The sequence below is a fragment of the Scardinius erythrophthalmus genome (assembly GCF_964197995.2).
Source record: "Scardinius erythrophthalmus genome assembly, chromosome: 20".
NCBI classification, from domain to species: domain Eukaryota; kingdom Metazoa; phylum Chordata; class Actinopteri; order Cypriniformes; family Leuciscidae; genus Scardinius; species Scardinius erythrophthalmus.
The window spans coordinates 2,360,744-2,376,056 of NC_138240.1; the positions used below are offsets into that span (position 1 = coordinate 2,360,744).

Consider the following 15,313-nt stretch of genomic DNA (forward strand, 5'->3'; position numbering starts at 1 on the left):
GTCTAATACAAGATAACGCTAGATTAATTAACTCAAACTTAATCTGAAAACTGATTTAGAGTAAGAACATCCTTTAGTCTCCTCAGAGTTATTTATTTAAAGACTGGAAGTGCATCCAAAGGTCATCCGTGTGAATCTGTGTGCTACGGCTGATCCACCTTTGTGATTGTAGTCTCTATAACTCCATCTATATTAATAAATCTGCATGGCAAGAGGGAAAAAGTAAAGGCTGAACATTACACAGTGTCGTATTATACAGCTCATTCTTTATTGATAAGAACAGTCAGGGCTCTGGCCGGTGAACATGGTCAACATTCTATACAAAATCATTTAGTAAAGTCCATAATCAAGAGTTTTTGTTACATGGAGTTGAATCACAACAGAATGAATATATTACATTTCTGGAAAGCATGGAGATGTTTAATCTAGCCGGATGTGGAATTAGGCACAGAGACTAAAGTACAGCAAGGCACGATACTTCCAGCTTCACTGAACCGCAACCAAACGCAAACTCCTGCACAGACACGGCTCCATCACTCAATCACATGACCCTTTTACAAGAACAATAATCATGTGCAAAATTCCACATTTGTACACAGACTATGTTTTTTTTTTGACAGACTTTGGGACGGTGTTAATTAGGCTTTGAATTAGACTTGATTTGTTTGCAGCAACGTGTGTGTGTGTGATGTTCTCAGTTTGTGTTTTCCAGGACGATTGCGATTCCCTGACCGCCACCGATGCAAGCAGAGCCGACCGCATACTTTCCCCCGCGTCTCCTGGGAACAGAGAACACAACACATCACATGACTTCATGCTATATAAATACAGCAATGCATGATCGGGATTACACAACCTGAAAATGTCTCTTAAAACCCATTTTACTGCCATAATGTGAAACAGGAGATTCAGATCTAAACTTAAAACCTTTGCATTTGATTTTGCTTATAAGCTATAAACACCATTATTGTGTTATTGTTATTTTCTGATAATTTATGTATGATCTGATGTGTTTTATCTGTTTTTGATGTATGCTTTTATTAATGTATGTTGAGGATGATGTTCAACAAGTGTTGTTTTAATCAGTGCTCTATATTCTTGATTAATAAAATAAAAAAGGACGTTCCATGATGACGCTTTTTTTCTAAATGTGTCATTATATTCTATAACTGCAATAATCATTATTATTAACCAGCATTAAATTACTACGTTAACCACTTGTAAGCAGCATTGCTTAAACAATGGCTAAATATCTATTTGACTCATGGAGACAAAAAAGTAATTACATTTGTACAACTTTTTCTCTTCATCATGATAACGCATGAATGAGTGATGCACAGTTAGATCAGAAATGTGCATTCAGAAAGTTATTTCATGTTGACTTTGAACAGGATCCACAGTAGATGTGTTTTCATCCACCTATTTTTATGCAAATTTGAGATATTGCATAAAAAAAAATGCTGGATGGAAACGCCATGATGCACATTAACTTTTAAAAATGAGCATAAAAAAGTATGCACTCAATTGAGGCGGATTATTTTCTTATCCGATAAGAAACCATGCATAAATAAACTACAATAGAAACATATTTACTGAATAACATCCTCAATGTGCAACAAAAACCTGCCTCAATCAAAGCTGTGATTGGATAACTGGACTAACCAGCGGACCAATCGCATCACAGCCTCTCAGATGTTGGTTTGGTGGCTCTGAAACGCCTGAGCAAAAGTCTGTCATCAGAATGATTTGGTTTAATTCCCTCCAGAAGCGTCTCACACGATTGCGTTCCCAAACACCAGCATCCAAACGCAAGAACATTACAGCGTTTATTACATTTCGTCTGACGCTCTGAGACGATAATGGAGGGAAAAAAGCCACAACTTCCATTTTATTACAGATATTTTGTGTCAGTTTCCCAGGAAGTGACGATTTTGTGCCCTTGAACACATGGGATGGAAACGTTGCTTTATTTGCAAATGTTTTATGCAATATTGGAAGATAAATTCACCACTCTGGAAGGAAACATTGCTATTGTGAGTGTCTGTACCTGAGCTCGTGAACGAGGTGTGCAGTGATTCGGGTCCCAGAGGCTCCGAGCGGGTGTCCGATGGCGATGGCTCCTCCGTTAACATTGGTCTTCTCAGGGTCCAAGCCCAAAGCTTTAGCCACTGCCAGATACTGAGCAGCGAACGCTTCGTTTACCTGACAGACATAGAAAACAGATATATGAAACCCTGCTTGACAATCTTTGAAAAACATCGCTAACTAAATCCACTCTTCATCATTTAAGTGGGCATTCTCTGAAGTTAAAAAAGACGTCAACTCATGCATAGTGTGATGAGCCTAATTAGAAACCTAGAGTATGTAAATATTATTCTACCTCCACCAGGTCCATGTCTTTGAGTGAGAGACCAGCCTTCTTCAGGGCTTCGGTGATGGCAGGTACAGGCCCTGTTGTATTTACAAAATATTATATACCTTTTTTTTTTTTCTTCTAAGTATAGAAGAATATGTTGGTGGATATTGGACTCACCGATTCCCATGATGCTGGGATCACAGCCTGAGATGTGATAGGCCACAATTCTTGCCAATGGTGTGAGTTTGTGAGCCTTCAGAGCGTCCTCACTGGCTATGACCACAGCAGCAGCTCCATCAGACACGCCCTGTGGGTGGAGCCAGTGACATCATGAAGACATGCAAATACACTGTAGAACACCAAATCACTAGTGGCACTGCTGAGTAACATTAACCATATATATACACACACACACACACACACACACACACACTAATAAGAGTATATATACACTTAACTATAGAGTAATGATGCTGAAAATTCAGCTTTGATCACAGGAATAAATTACATTTTAACATATATTCACATAGAAAATGTTTCTTTTAAAATGTAATAATATTTCACAATATACTATTTTTTTTTACTGTATTTATGATCAAGTAAATGCAGGCTTGGTGAACAGAAGAGACTTAAAAATGCACAAAAAAAATCTTAGCAACTATATATATATATATATATATATATATATATATATATATATATATATATATATATATATATATATATATATATATTACAACTTAAAAGAAACATTGTCTATGTGAATATATATTAAAATGTAATTTATTCTAGTGATCAAAGCTGAATTTTCAGCATTATTACTCCAGTCTTCAATGTCACATGATCCTTCAGAATTTCTAAATTTGAGGGGAACATATCGAGAGAGAAAAATAAATTAATACTTCAGCAATATTCAGCAAGGACCAATTTGATAATTAAATCGATCAAAAGTGACAGTAGATATGTATAATACTACAAAAGATTTGTATTCAAATAAAATAAATGCTGTTCTTTTTAACTTTCTACTCATCAAAGAATCATAAATAAATAAATAAATACATATTTATTTATTTATTTATTTATGTATATATAGCAGCACAAATGTTTCTTGAGCAGCGAATCAGCTTATCAGAATGATTAATATGTCTCTCTCCGACGGCTCTTATGTTCAGTTCTCCTCACCGAAGCGTTGGCTGCAGAGACGGTTCCTGCTTTCTTGAAGACGGTGGGCAGCTTCGCCATCTGCTCCAGCGTGGTCTGAGGACGCGGGTGTTCGTCAGCCGTCATCGACACTTTCCCCTTCTTGGCTTTCACATCGACGGGTGCGATCTCAGCGGTGTAATACCCAGCCTCATGAGCTGCAGCAGAGAGAGAGATGTGAGTGTGTGTGTGTGTGTGTGTGTGTGTGTGTGTGTGTGTGTAAGTGTGTGTGTGAAGCGATGTAGTGCTGGGCTGTCGATCGATACACTCACCTGCTTTCCACCTCTGCTGCGTCCCGTACGAGTACTGGTCGCAGTCGTCGCGTGTGATCTGGTATTTCTCTGCCAGGTTTTCTGCTGTGATGCCCATGGGGAGCTTTATGTGCAGATCTGTCAGTCCTGCCCACAGCGTGTCTTCCAGCTGACACACACACACACACACACACACACACACACACACACACACACACACACACACACACACACACACACACACACACACACACACACACACCAAATATTATTCAAAGCTTCAGTACTGTATTCCAAAACCTTACACTAAATATACCCTGTAAATTTCACTGTCTATATATGCAGGTGTTTTTAGCACTGGTCATGAGGATGAAACGTGTTTTTAATTGTGAAATTATTCAGGAGTTTTGGTCAAATTTTTTATCTCATTTAGCTATTGTTGTCTAATCCTTTCATTTAAAAGATATGTTTGTACTATTATACTGACAATACCAACAATGACTGGAATATATCCTCAATTTCTTTATTTTGTTTGGTAAATTTATCATCACTTCTACTTACGATCTCACATTTTTTGATTGAGGCAAACTCACTTCTCAAATCTCTTTAACTAGTAATAAAAAATTGACAGATTACAGCAGCAATATTAGAGATTTTTAATGCTTAATAAGCTTTAGTCTGCTTTCCTCTGCTTGTTAATGTCGTCCATTTTATTTTATTTATTAATTCATATTTTTTTAAATATGTCAATTTATAAGGTTTTTAACTTTATTTAGCTTATGTTTATGTGTTTTTTTCATTTATTGTATGCCTATGTTTTCTTTTTTCACAGTTTTCTGTAAATGCTCTTTAATCTTTGTTTGAATGTTCATGATATTCAGGGTTTTAACAATGAACAATGCTTTTGACCAATGAATTTCCATGACTCCTCCTCATTTGTCAATACTAGATAAAAATTATTTTATTGCACTCACTAAGAGCCAATTAAATATTTTGATCAGAGCATAACTAGATGGTTTTATGTTATGAATGTTTCAAAACACTTAATCGCATGCAATAGCGAGTGCCGTTGAATCTGTTTCCTATGCAATGACATTAGCCAATCATAAGGCATTTACTGACGCCTTCAAAACGGTTAATTTCAGACCGAGGCTCAGACTGAAGTTTGAAAATAATTGTTTTTCTGTTTTTTAAACTTTATTAACATTATAAGTGAACCTAAAGGAACATCCATGTCACGACCCCTTTAAATTCAGAATCATTGAACACCATGATGATGTTTACCTTCAAATCAACTCCAAACTTCGTCCCGAAGCGGATGTTCCTGACGGCGTAAGGAGCTTGACTCATGCTCTCTGAGCCGCCACACAGGACGACCTCTGACTCCTTCAGGTAGATCTCCTACAGCACAACACACACTGATCAGCATCTCCTGTGAGGAAATGACTGCGTCGTTTCGGTGCTTCGTACCTGTGCTCCATTGATTATGGACTGGAATCCAGACCCGCAGAGGCGGTTGACAGTCAGCGCCGGCACTGGGATGGGAACGCCACACCGCAGACCCACGTGACGCGCGATGTAGGGAGCGTCAGCAGAGCTCTGAATGACAGAGAGAGAGAGAGAGAGAGAGAGAGAGAGAGAGAGAGAGAGAGAGAGAGAGAGAGAGAGAGAGAGAGAGAGAGAGAGAGAGAGAGAGAGAGAGAGAGAGAGAGAGAGAGAGAGAGAGAGAGAGAGAGAGAGAGAGAGAGAGAATTAAACAATAAAACACAACATCAACATTTATTAAACAACATTTATTTGTTAAAATGAACATGAGAAGATCAGACCTTCTTCCTTGCGTTATCAGTTTGATATGTGCAAATAGCTTTATTATGGATCAGTGGTATTTAAATCAAGTGTAAAGTTGCTGAGCTGTAATATTCATTCAATCAGTTATAATATTTGATGCTTGATTTATCTGTCTTGGCCAGGACTCCCTGGGAGGATAGTTACTTTAACTCAATGGGACTTTTCCTGGTTAAATAAAGGTTAAATAAATAAAATAAATACTTGCATGTGGATACTATAGTTACTTGCATGTAGTTACTTGCATACTAATATATATATATATATATATAAAGTATGCAAGTAACTACATGCAAGTAACTATATATAATAGATGACTAAATATGACTAAACATTGGATAAAGCCAGGTTTCAAAATTCTGGTTTCATTTAGTTGACAGAGGTAAAGATTTTTTTTTTTTTTTTTTTTTTTACAGATTTTGGATTTCTCTTTTTATGTCAACAGTCAGAAAAAAGTTGATCATATTTAGAGGAGTAAAATGTCAAATAAACCTCTGTAAAAGCCTTCAGAATATAGATAAGAAATTATAAAGTCTGGTGTGTGTAAAGCGGCTGAAGTGGAGATTTCTGACTCACAGCTTTAAAAGATATGTTTTGTAGTTGAAATCTGCAGATGCAAACAGATAAAGTAAAACGGGTCAGAGGTCACTCGTCATGCCTCAGGGTCAGAGGTCACTCTTCTGCTGAAACTAGACTCACGTACCAACGTTACCAGAATCCAGTGATTATAGTTTTTAAAGTTATAAATATGGATATTTTTCTTTCACAAACACATGGCTTTACTTCAGAAGGCCTTTATTAACCCACTAAGGCTTATGAATTACTTTTATGATGGATGGATGCACTTTTTTGGGCTTAAAAAACTCCTATTACAAAGCTTAGAAGAGCCAAGATATTTTTTAATATAACTTCGATTGTGTTCGGCTGAAAGAAGAAAGTCATATACACCTAGGATGGCTTATGTGTGAGTAAACTATGGAATAATTAACATTTTTGGGTGAACTATCCCTTTAAATAAGTAACTGGGATGTTTGCTTTCCACTTGTCTGAAAGAGGACAATGTATGGAAGCAAAATAACCCAAAATCTCAAAACTGAACAGTGCTTGTAGTGTCTTAAAATTGAATATACTGAATATCATATCCCACCTGCATGACATTTCCCATGATGACGCTGTTGACCAGCTCCGGCGCCACATTCCCAGCAGCGAGAGCAGCTTTAGCCGCGTGTTCAGCCAGATCCGTAGCGCTGTGGTCCTTCAGAACGCCTCCATACGTGCCGAACGGCGTCCTCTTGGCCGAGACTATGAACACACCTGGACAAAAGCAGACATGAGAGATCTGCTCAGATCTGGGCTGAGTTTCCCAAAAGCATCGCAAGCCTAAGGTGATGGTAGAGACCATTGGTGGCAATTGTTCTACTATCAACTTAGGCTTACAATGCAAACGCAGCCCTGGTCAGTAGTTCCTGCAGTTAATATCAAGAAAATCAACACTTTACAATATGCAGAATGTAGAAATGCATTGTAACCATGATACACATTTTATACATTAACATACATCGTTAAAAAGAGTAAACATTACAAAAGCAAACTCGACTTTTAATGTGTGTCACTGACCTCACCTTTAACCTAATTCTGTCAGTAATGACTGTTATATATAGTTTGATCTGATGCTTGATTTTCCTACAGAACAGGTCACTCTTATTTTTTACTTATATGTATTTCAGTTTTGATTATGATGAAGATGATTCAAAATTAAGCCTTGAATCTCTCAATAATTAGCTGAAGACAAAATCCCTTTAAATAAAAAGTAAATTAACTGCACACCCATGAATATTTCAGAGCTGTTTCACTGGTTGGGAAAATAAAACGAGAAAATACATTAAAATAGGAAGCAGAAGGAAAGTATAACAATAAGTGACATTGAAGTTCAAGTGCAGTTTGTATAAGAGCAAAAGCGGACAAAACAAACAAATCATTCGCGTAGTTTCCATATAACGCACTTAATTCAAAGTAAAATATGTAAAGTTGACTAACCTCTCAGGAGAGACATGATAGTGATTGTAGTTTAGATGGTGTTATTGACCGTTTGAGCGACACACACACGGCGCCGACCTTTCACCCACTTTACCCTCAACATTCACTTCACAACATTCGACAAACCTGTCAAATATTACACTACGCTAAATAATGCACATTTTACACGTAAACTTACATTAAATTATCTATGTAATAAGTATGATATTTAATATCTCTGATATCGGGCGAAGATGAAGATCTAGTAATGCGGAAAGTGCGTATGTAAAACGGACGTGTTGTTACCACGACCTACAGATTCGCACTGGCCACCGGAAGGTGTAAAACAGTTTTAATTTCTTATCATTGATGTTTGTAAAGTCGATATTCCTGTGAATTATGGCTGGGATTGTGTGTCGTACTGCAAGCCGGATTATATCGAGTCAAGCATCATGGTACGTATTTGACTGTAGAAATCCACGTGCATCTGATAGTATCAGTATTTCTCTAATAGAGGTCATGATGATGATGATGATGATGATGATAACTCACTCTTTTACAGTAGCAGTTCTGTGGTTGCTGTCAGACACAGTCACTGGTTCACATCAATGCTTTCCCTGAAAACCTCAGTGCCATTAAGGTCAGTGCAGATACAAGTATTAAACACTATTCCCTAATGTAAATCACCACAGTTTATTTACAGCAGTTCCCTTGCATATATGGAAATACCATGGGACTGACATATTTCATATACCATGTAATCATGATTTTCATGGTACTATAAGTTACTTAAAATAATACCATAGGACATTTAGCTACTTTTTTGTTAGTGTTAAAAGCTGTGTAACCAACACTGTTATTATAAAACAGAAATTAATCTTCTAATACTGTTTCATGGAGTTTGCATATAATTTTATTGTGATTTTTAAGTGTAGAAAATACAGCATTTTGGCCTGAAAACTATGGACTTATCATGGTAAAGTTTTGTAAGGGTGTTTTGCTATGGGAAATGTTAAGATTTCTGTCTTGTCCAACAGAGCAGAGCCGAAGAAGAAGAAGAAAGTGGACCCGCGCCGAGAGATAATGATGAAAGAACGTCTAAAGAAGAAGCTTAAAAAGCTGGAGAGAGTTCCTCCAGAACTGATTCCCATTGAGGACTTCATTACATCAGCCAAGAGCTACGACGACACCAGGTAAAATAACTGGACACACATACTTTATCATATAAACATACATACTTTACATATATAAAAACATGTTTTCTACATGTTTAGAGGACTACTTAAGTCTATGAAATGACACAAATTGAGATAATATGGGAATTATTATGTTTACTACTGGTCAGAGTTTATTTATTTGATCAAAAATACAGTAAAAATAGTAATAATGTGAAATATTCACTGTCATCCCCCTTATTGCGCATAGATGCAAAAATATGCAAAATCCAAACGTAATACAGACCGAAGGTTGGTCTCTTTTTAAAGAGGACACTAAAAAAATGAAAGTGCAAAAAAGTTATATAAGTTTAAAGCAAATGTACTTTTTTATTTTATACAAATATATATTTTTAGAAAGTAATTTGGACTTGAAATGCAATAAAATCAAAGCCGTATGTCCAACCAAGTTGTGTTCCAAATTTGAAGTTGATATCACAAAAATTTAAGTTTCTGTGAGATTAATAATAATAGCCATTGGGTGTTTTATGTATATATTGGGTGTCCACATTATGTTCTCCTTTAACAAATTAATACATTTAATTAATACATTAATACATTTCTGTCACAATATAATTTCTATCACAGTCACTAAATATGGAACCTTGAGTCTCAGACCTTTCCAACTTTATGTGTTTTATTAAGATTAGAAAAATAATTGTGCTGTAAATTTTGTAACATGAAACTCAACACACAGCCGCTTAAATAAATACCAAGTACCATTTCCATGGTAAATGGTGTCCCGATTTTAAAATGGTTTTACTGGATGAATACTGAGGGTGTAAGTGTTCAAATGATACCTAATTTAGGATGATTTATAACATATGTGATAGGAAAAAAGGCAATTAAAAAAAAGAGTGTCAGTTAAGGGGTTAAAATAACTGTTTTCTATTTTAATATATTTAAAAATTACTTTTATTCCTGTCCTGACAAAGCTGAATTTTTCTGATTCAAAGAGTCGTGGGAAAAAGTATAGTAAAAAAATTAAGCTGCAAAAAATTAAGAATTAAGATAATAATATAATATAATAAATAGTAATATATAAATTAATATAATAGATATAATAAATAATATAATAATAATAATATATAATTATTATTATAAAATAATTTAATAAATACTAATATATAAAATAATATAATCTTATAATTATTTGTATTATATCATGTGACACTGAAGACTGGAGTAATGATGCTGAAAATTCAGCTTTGATCACAGGAATAAATTACATTTTACTATATATTCACATTGAAATTATACTTATGAAATTATATTTATAAAATATAGCATTTACAGTGAATGCAACCTTAAAGAACACAAACCAAAAACATCATAATTATCCAAACTTTTGACCAGTAGTGTACCGTAGACACCAAAAACGTTAAACAAACTTCTTATATTACTAACTTTTTAATGACGGACTTTTCAAGAAAAATGCTTTACACTCATGATATAAAAAAGGAGGGAAAACAGACAGTAGAATAAGGGTTACTGTGTACATTGGATGATTTGAATGAATCTGATTCCTGTTTTCTCCAGGGTCCGTGAGGCTCCTGAACTGAGTTTCGAGGAGAGCGAGCGCAGAGCTCTCCTGCTGAAGGAGTGGTCCCGATACAAGCGCTCGCAGCACCAGACGGAGATGCTGGTGATCCAGGAGGCGCTGGAGGCCCAGACACAGGCGCTGGAGGAGCTGAAGCTGGAGTCAGAAGAGCTTTATAAAGCAGCAGTCAGTCCCGATACAGACATCTTCCCTTTCCAGCACGACGGCCCCTGTTACACGCCGCCGCTTACGAACTACGAGGCTCCAGAAGGGAAATACAACGACATTACGCGAGTGTACACGCAGTGAGGTCGAGCTACGGCTCTGAGGAGGGGACACACGTGTTGCTTTCTGGGATCACGACTGATGTCAAAAACATCAGAGAAATGGACTGAGAGAATGAAGAGCTAAATTATCTTTATTATAATGAGTTGTTCTTCGTCCGCTCCGTTAACACACCTGGAACACGAGGACAAATAATAAAGTTTTTGCAAGCCTTGATGTGGTCTTTAAATCATTTCTTTCATTTAATCATTTTAGCAGACGCTTTTATCCAAAGCGACTTACAAATGAGGAGAGCAACAGAAGCAATGAAACCAACAATATGTGTTTAGTCTAATGTAGTTAATTTGTGTAATTTGTAAAAAAAAAAAAAAAAAATTTACTTTATTTTTTTACATTTATATAGGATGTAAAAGAAAAGAAAATGTTAATATTAATGGACCAAATGTTGCTGTTTCATACCTTTATTGGGATATTTAGCTTTATGCCAGTGACTTTTAGGTGGTCAGTTTCAGAATACAGATATATAATTACCCATTTACATATTAATTTCTGATTTCTGTAGTGCAATAAATAAGGTCTTCAGTGAAACAATAAATGCCAAACTCTTGTTAAAATGTATCATAAACACATTTAGAATTAAAATACTTTAAACTGCAAAATTATGACTTTTGGACTGAAAGAGTTAAAGTCCGCCTGTAGTCAATCATTTTATCCTTTAAAACTCATCTTTGATCACCTAAATAACATTTAAAAGTTTTTTTTCCTTGAAAAAATTCTTCATGCCTTAAAATATCTTGAATGTAACTCGACACCCTTGTCTCATTTAGTAAGCACGGTTCTATGAATATGCAAATTAGCCCCGCCCCCACTCACTCACTCACTCAGAGATCCACTGGTTGACGATCACACGTTGATCTGATTGGTTACAAGGTAGTTTGTGACGTCAGAAACACCAGCGATTTCAAAGTGTGTTTTTGAGACTGTCTTTGGTTCACTGCAGTTTTAAGGAGGAAATACTCAGCAATGGAGTCGACTTATGAATTTACACATGGTTTGTCTTAAAGCAGATTGAAAACACCACATAGACACATAAGAAGCATTAAAAGCTGTATTTTCACAAATAATCAAAACATAGGGCATTATCTAATATTTTTGTGCCATATTGACTCTTTCATGAAATGCTTGAATGTTCTAGTTACATATTTAAGAGTTGCACTAACTTGATCACGACTTTTTAACCCTTTGCATTTCCCAGTGAGCACCGGGAAAATCAGATCTACAACAGACATACAATATTTTTTTCTGTATTGAAATAAGTGGTGAAAGGCTCCTTTTTAGCTTCATAAGGTAGTAGATAACTAAAATAACAAAATATAACCAAGAAATGTTATTATTTTGGGTCTGTATGGTTGCCTTAAAATATTAAAGTGGCGGTATAATGCCCTTTTCACAAGATGTAAAATAAGTCTCTGATGTCCCCATAGTGTGTGTGTGAAGTTTTAGCTCAAAATACCCCACAGATATTTTTATATTGTTAAAGTTGTCACTTTTTAAGGGTGAGCAAAAACACAGTTTTGTGTCTGTTCCTTTAAATGCAAATGAGCTGCTGCTCCCGGTACAGGGGGCGGAGCTTCAACAGCTTGTCTCCTTTTACCTCACACACATGCATTAAAAATGTAAAAAACTTTTAGCCTTTTATGTTCAAAATGAAGTCAGACAATGATGGAGAGACTCAAGAAGAAGTGACAACATGTAGAAGCAATACTTACAGAGTTATCTTCTAGTTATTGGTTAGCATATTCTGTCATGATAATGTATAAACCGTGTTCCGGGGGGTGGGGTTTATGTAAATTTTAGGGTTGGTGATGTCACTAACCCGGGAGGAATGTGGTGTAGTCTCTACCAGCCGTTTGTTGTAGTCCTTAAAAAGTGATTTCTTCAAAAGCAAATATCCCTCTTTGCTTTGAACTTTGAGCGTTGTAACTTTGCAGATGTTGTTTATGCTCAAACAGCAACATTACACACTAACTAAAGTTAGACAAGTGAAATCATAATCAACCACCCCTTTAAAATATGTAGGTCAGACTGACCCACGAACATCACAAACGTATTAGAAATAATGTGTATATGTCAAAACACACCAGCGTGTTGAAACTTGGCATTTCATGACCCTAAATGAGAAACAAAATGTCAAAAAAAAAAAAAAAAACACAGGTTAACCGATATTTCCAACAACTCAAAAATCAAAATGGGTCAAATTTACCTGCAACATAACACTAGGGTTTGTTAAATTATTAATATCTTTATTGGGATATTGAGCTTTATGTCAGTGACTTTTAGGTGGTCAGTGTCAGAATACAGATACTACATTTAATATAATTACCCATTTACATATTCATTTCTGATTTCTGTAGCGCAATAAATAAGGTCTCGAGTAAAACAATAAATGCTGAACTCTTGTTAAAACATTTCATGTCTACTAATTTATAAACGCATTTATAGAATTAAAATACTTTAAACTGCAAAATTATGGCTTTTGGACTGAAAGAGTTAAAGACCAAACTGGGCTTCCTGCATAAAAAGCCTATTCTTTAATTACAGATATATTTACTCTTTCATGAAATGCTTGAATGTTAATTTTATTAAGTTACATATCAAGATCAAGACTTTTTAAGCTGCTTTGCATTTCCCGGGAAAATCAGATCAGAGACGCGTGGGTCCAGGAGAGGTAGTGTGAGGAGATTCCCGACGGGAAGTTCATGCGACTCAAGTAACCGGATTCTTGCATCCTCAATAGTCCTGCATGATCCGCATGTGTGTGTTTAAGAGTCCTGTGGTTTGTCCTGGTTGAGAGGGAGATGCCAGTCATCCGGAGGGGTTTGCCGAAGCTCCCAGACCGGAGTGAACTTCCTCTGCTCAGCGACCCGTCTCCTCTCACTCTCCTGGAGGGATTCCTGATGGTGTGTATGAGATGAGATGATGAACACACAGTATAAGAGAAGAGTAACTCATCAACCAGGGTTACAACTGGTCAAAAGTTTGGATTTTTCCATGTTTTTGAAAGACGTTTATTTGGTCGAATAAAAATGACAGTAAATATTGTGAAATATTATTATAATTTAAAATAACTGTGAATATATATATATATTTTCCAGTGATCAAAGCTGAATTTTCAGGATCATTACTGCAGTATTTTCGTATGGTAGCTTGTTTCCCACCACAGAATAAACATTAAAAAAGGTAATTGCAACTTTTTAATCTCGTAATTTTGACTTTATTATCATGCAATTGCAAGAACAAGTCAGAATTGTGAGATAAAAAGTCGCAATTACCTTTTAAATTGTTTTATTCAGTGGCAGACATTATTTAATGTCACATGATCCTTCAGAAATCATTCTAATATTCTGATTTGCTGCAGTTATTATCAATAATTATTGATGATGATACATTTTTACTGCTTAATATTTTTTGAGGAAACCTTGTCACAAGGTTCAAAGTTCAAAAGAACAGCGTTTATTTAAAATAAAAATCTTATTTTGACCATTTTAATACATTTTTGTTGCATAAAAGCATTCATTTATTTTCTTTTTTTAAATCTTACTTCAACTTTTGAATGATAGTGTATCACGGTTTTCACAAAAATATGAAGCAGGACAACAATGAAAATAATAAGAAATGCTCAAATCATCATATTATACTGATTTCTGAAGGATCATGTGACACTGAAGACTGGAGTAATGATGCTGAAAATACAGCTTTGATCACAGGTATAAATTACATTTTACAATATATTCAAATAGAAAACAGTTATTTTACATTGTACAAATATTTCACATTTTTACTATATTTTTGATCACATAAATGCAGCCTTGGTGAGCAGAAGAGACTTATTTCCATACTATTTCCATGCTTTTGACTGGTAGTGTAAGCTACACCCCACATCTGTCGAGACTCACCTTGGCGTGTGTGCTTTGGTGTTTCTCCCACTCTCTGCAGGTGTAATAGTCTTGTTTCCACTGCTGGCAGTCTGGGGCTTTGCCGTAGGTGTAGTATTCATGGAATCTGTTGAATAAACTCTTGCAGTGCTTGAATTCACTCCAGTAGACGTCACAGGAACGTGGTGGCTGTGGCCAAGAATTAAAAATACACTCATAAAAAAAATAATAAAAAGAAATAGGTACATACACATATTTTAGGGCCAAAACAAGTCATGCAGTATAACAATAATGGTTCTATTTAGTTCTGAGGGATTACACTTACAAAATGAACTATTTAGTGGTACTGCCACAGTAAAGGTACAATATTTATGAAGAATAACATGGTAATTCACACCAAAAGCATAGTAGTACCATTGTATTTGGTATGCTTTATTGACTTTACTGGGTTATTAAGTAGTAACGTTACACCTCATTATGCAAATACACTGATTGTATACAATATTTACTATATGTACAAAACAAACGGCAAACGAGTTACTCAACATTTCAATAGAAAATATAGCGATAAACTGATATTAGACTGACCCTCCACTGTGACCCTGCCATACTGCGCGCGCTCTTCTCTGGTGACTTTTGTCAGCGTTTTAGTTTACTTTACTGCCATCTAT

General features: G+C 35.6%; 3 protein-coding genes across 4 annotated transcripts; 1 reads left to right on the forward strand and 2 right to left on the reverse strand.

Annotated features, from left to right (window-relative positions):
* Nucleotides 1-241: 241 nt before the first annotated feature.
* On the reverse strand, nt 242-7,995 carry acaa2 (acetyl-CoA acyltransferase 2). Its single transcript, XM_081349132.1, has 10 exons — nt 7,690-7,995; nt 6,800-6,966; nt 5,278-5,406; nt 5,092-5,208; nt 3,829-3,976; nt 3,539-3,714; nt 2,534-2,663; nt 2,381-2,451; nt 2,048-2,202; nt 242-779 (listed from the first exon to the last, which is right to left on the reverse strand). The coding sequence occupies exons 1-10, from the start codon at nt 7,703-7,705 to the stop codon at nt 695-697; spliced, it is 1,194 nt and encodes a 397-aa protein (XP_081205258.1). The 5' UTR covers nt 7,706-7,995; the 3' UTR covers nt 242-694.
* On the forward strand, nt 7,547-10,919 carry mrpl40 (mitochondrial ribosomal protein L40). Of its 2 annotated transcripts, none has more exons than XM_081349133.1 (4): nt 7,547-8,123; nt 8,231-8,308; nt 8,706-8,861; nt 10,422-10,919. In XM_081349133.1, exons 1-4 carry the CDS (start codon nt 8,068-8,070, stop codon nt 10,729-10,731), a joined length of 600 nt encoding a protein of 199 aa, XP_081205259.1. In that variant the 5' UTR covers nt 7,547-8,067; the 3' UTR covers nt 10,732-10,919. The 2 variants fall into 2 exon arrangements, with proteins under 2 accessions (XP_081205259.1, XP_081205260.1); XM_081349134.1 differs by having other exon boundaries at nt 7,966-8,123; nt 8,234-8,308.
* An 882-nt stretch (nt 10,920-11,801) lies between these two features.
* On the reverse strand, nt 11,802-15,277 carry cUnh22orf39 (chromosome Un C22orf39 homolog). The gene is made up of 3 exons (XM_081348480.1): nt 15,231-15,277; nt 14,664-14,831; nt 11,802-13,661 (listed from the first exon to the last, which is right to left on the reverse strand). The coding sequence occupies exons 1-3, from the start codon at nt 15,249-15,251 to the stop codon at nt 13,530-13,532; spliced, it is 321 nt and encodes a 106-aa protein (XP_081204606.1). The 5' UTR covers nt 15,252-15,277; the 3' UTR covers nt 11,802-13,529.
* Between the last annotated feature and the right edge of the window lie 36 nt (nt 15,278-15,313).

Excerpts from the sequence above, each read along its gene's own strand:
- acaa2 (XM_081349132.1), bottom strand. Across the intron at positions 3,715-3,828 it reads GCAGCAGAGGTGGAAAGCAG|CTCATGAGGCTGGGTATTAC; the intron begins GTGAGTGTATCG and ends TCTCTGCTGCAG. Across the intron at positions 2,452-2,533 it reads TCCCAGCATCATGGGAATCG|GGCCTGTACCTGCCATCACC; the intron begins GTGAGTCCAATA and ends TAAATACAACAG.
- mrpl40 (XM_081349133.1), top strand. The coding sequence starts at position 8,068 with ATGGCTGGGATTGTGTGTCGTACTGCAAGCCGGATTATATCGAGTCAA. Across the intron at positions 8,124-8,230 it reads ATATCGAGTCAAGCATCATG|TAGCAGTTCTGTGGTTGCTG; the intron begins GTACGTATTTGA and ends ACTCTTTTACAG. Across the intron at positions 8,309-8,705 it reads AAAACCTCAGTGCCATTAAG|AGCAGAGCCGAAGAAGAAGA; the intron begins GTCAGTGCAGAT and ends CTTGTCCAACAG.
- cUnh22orf39 (XM_081348480.1), bottom strand. The coding sequence starts at position 15,251 with ATGGCAGGGTCACAGTGGAGG. Across the intron at positions 14,832-15,230 it reads TGGCAGGGTCACAGTGGAGG|CCACCACGTTCCTGTGACGT; the intron begins GTCAGTCTAATA and ends TCTTGGCCACAG. Across the intron at positions 13,662-14,663 it reads ACCAAAGCACACACGCCAAG|GAATCCCTCCAGGAGAGTGA; the intron begins GTGAGTCTCGAC and ends ACACACCATCAG.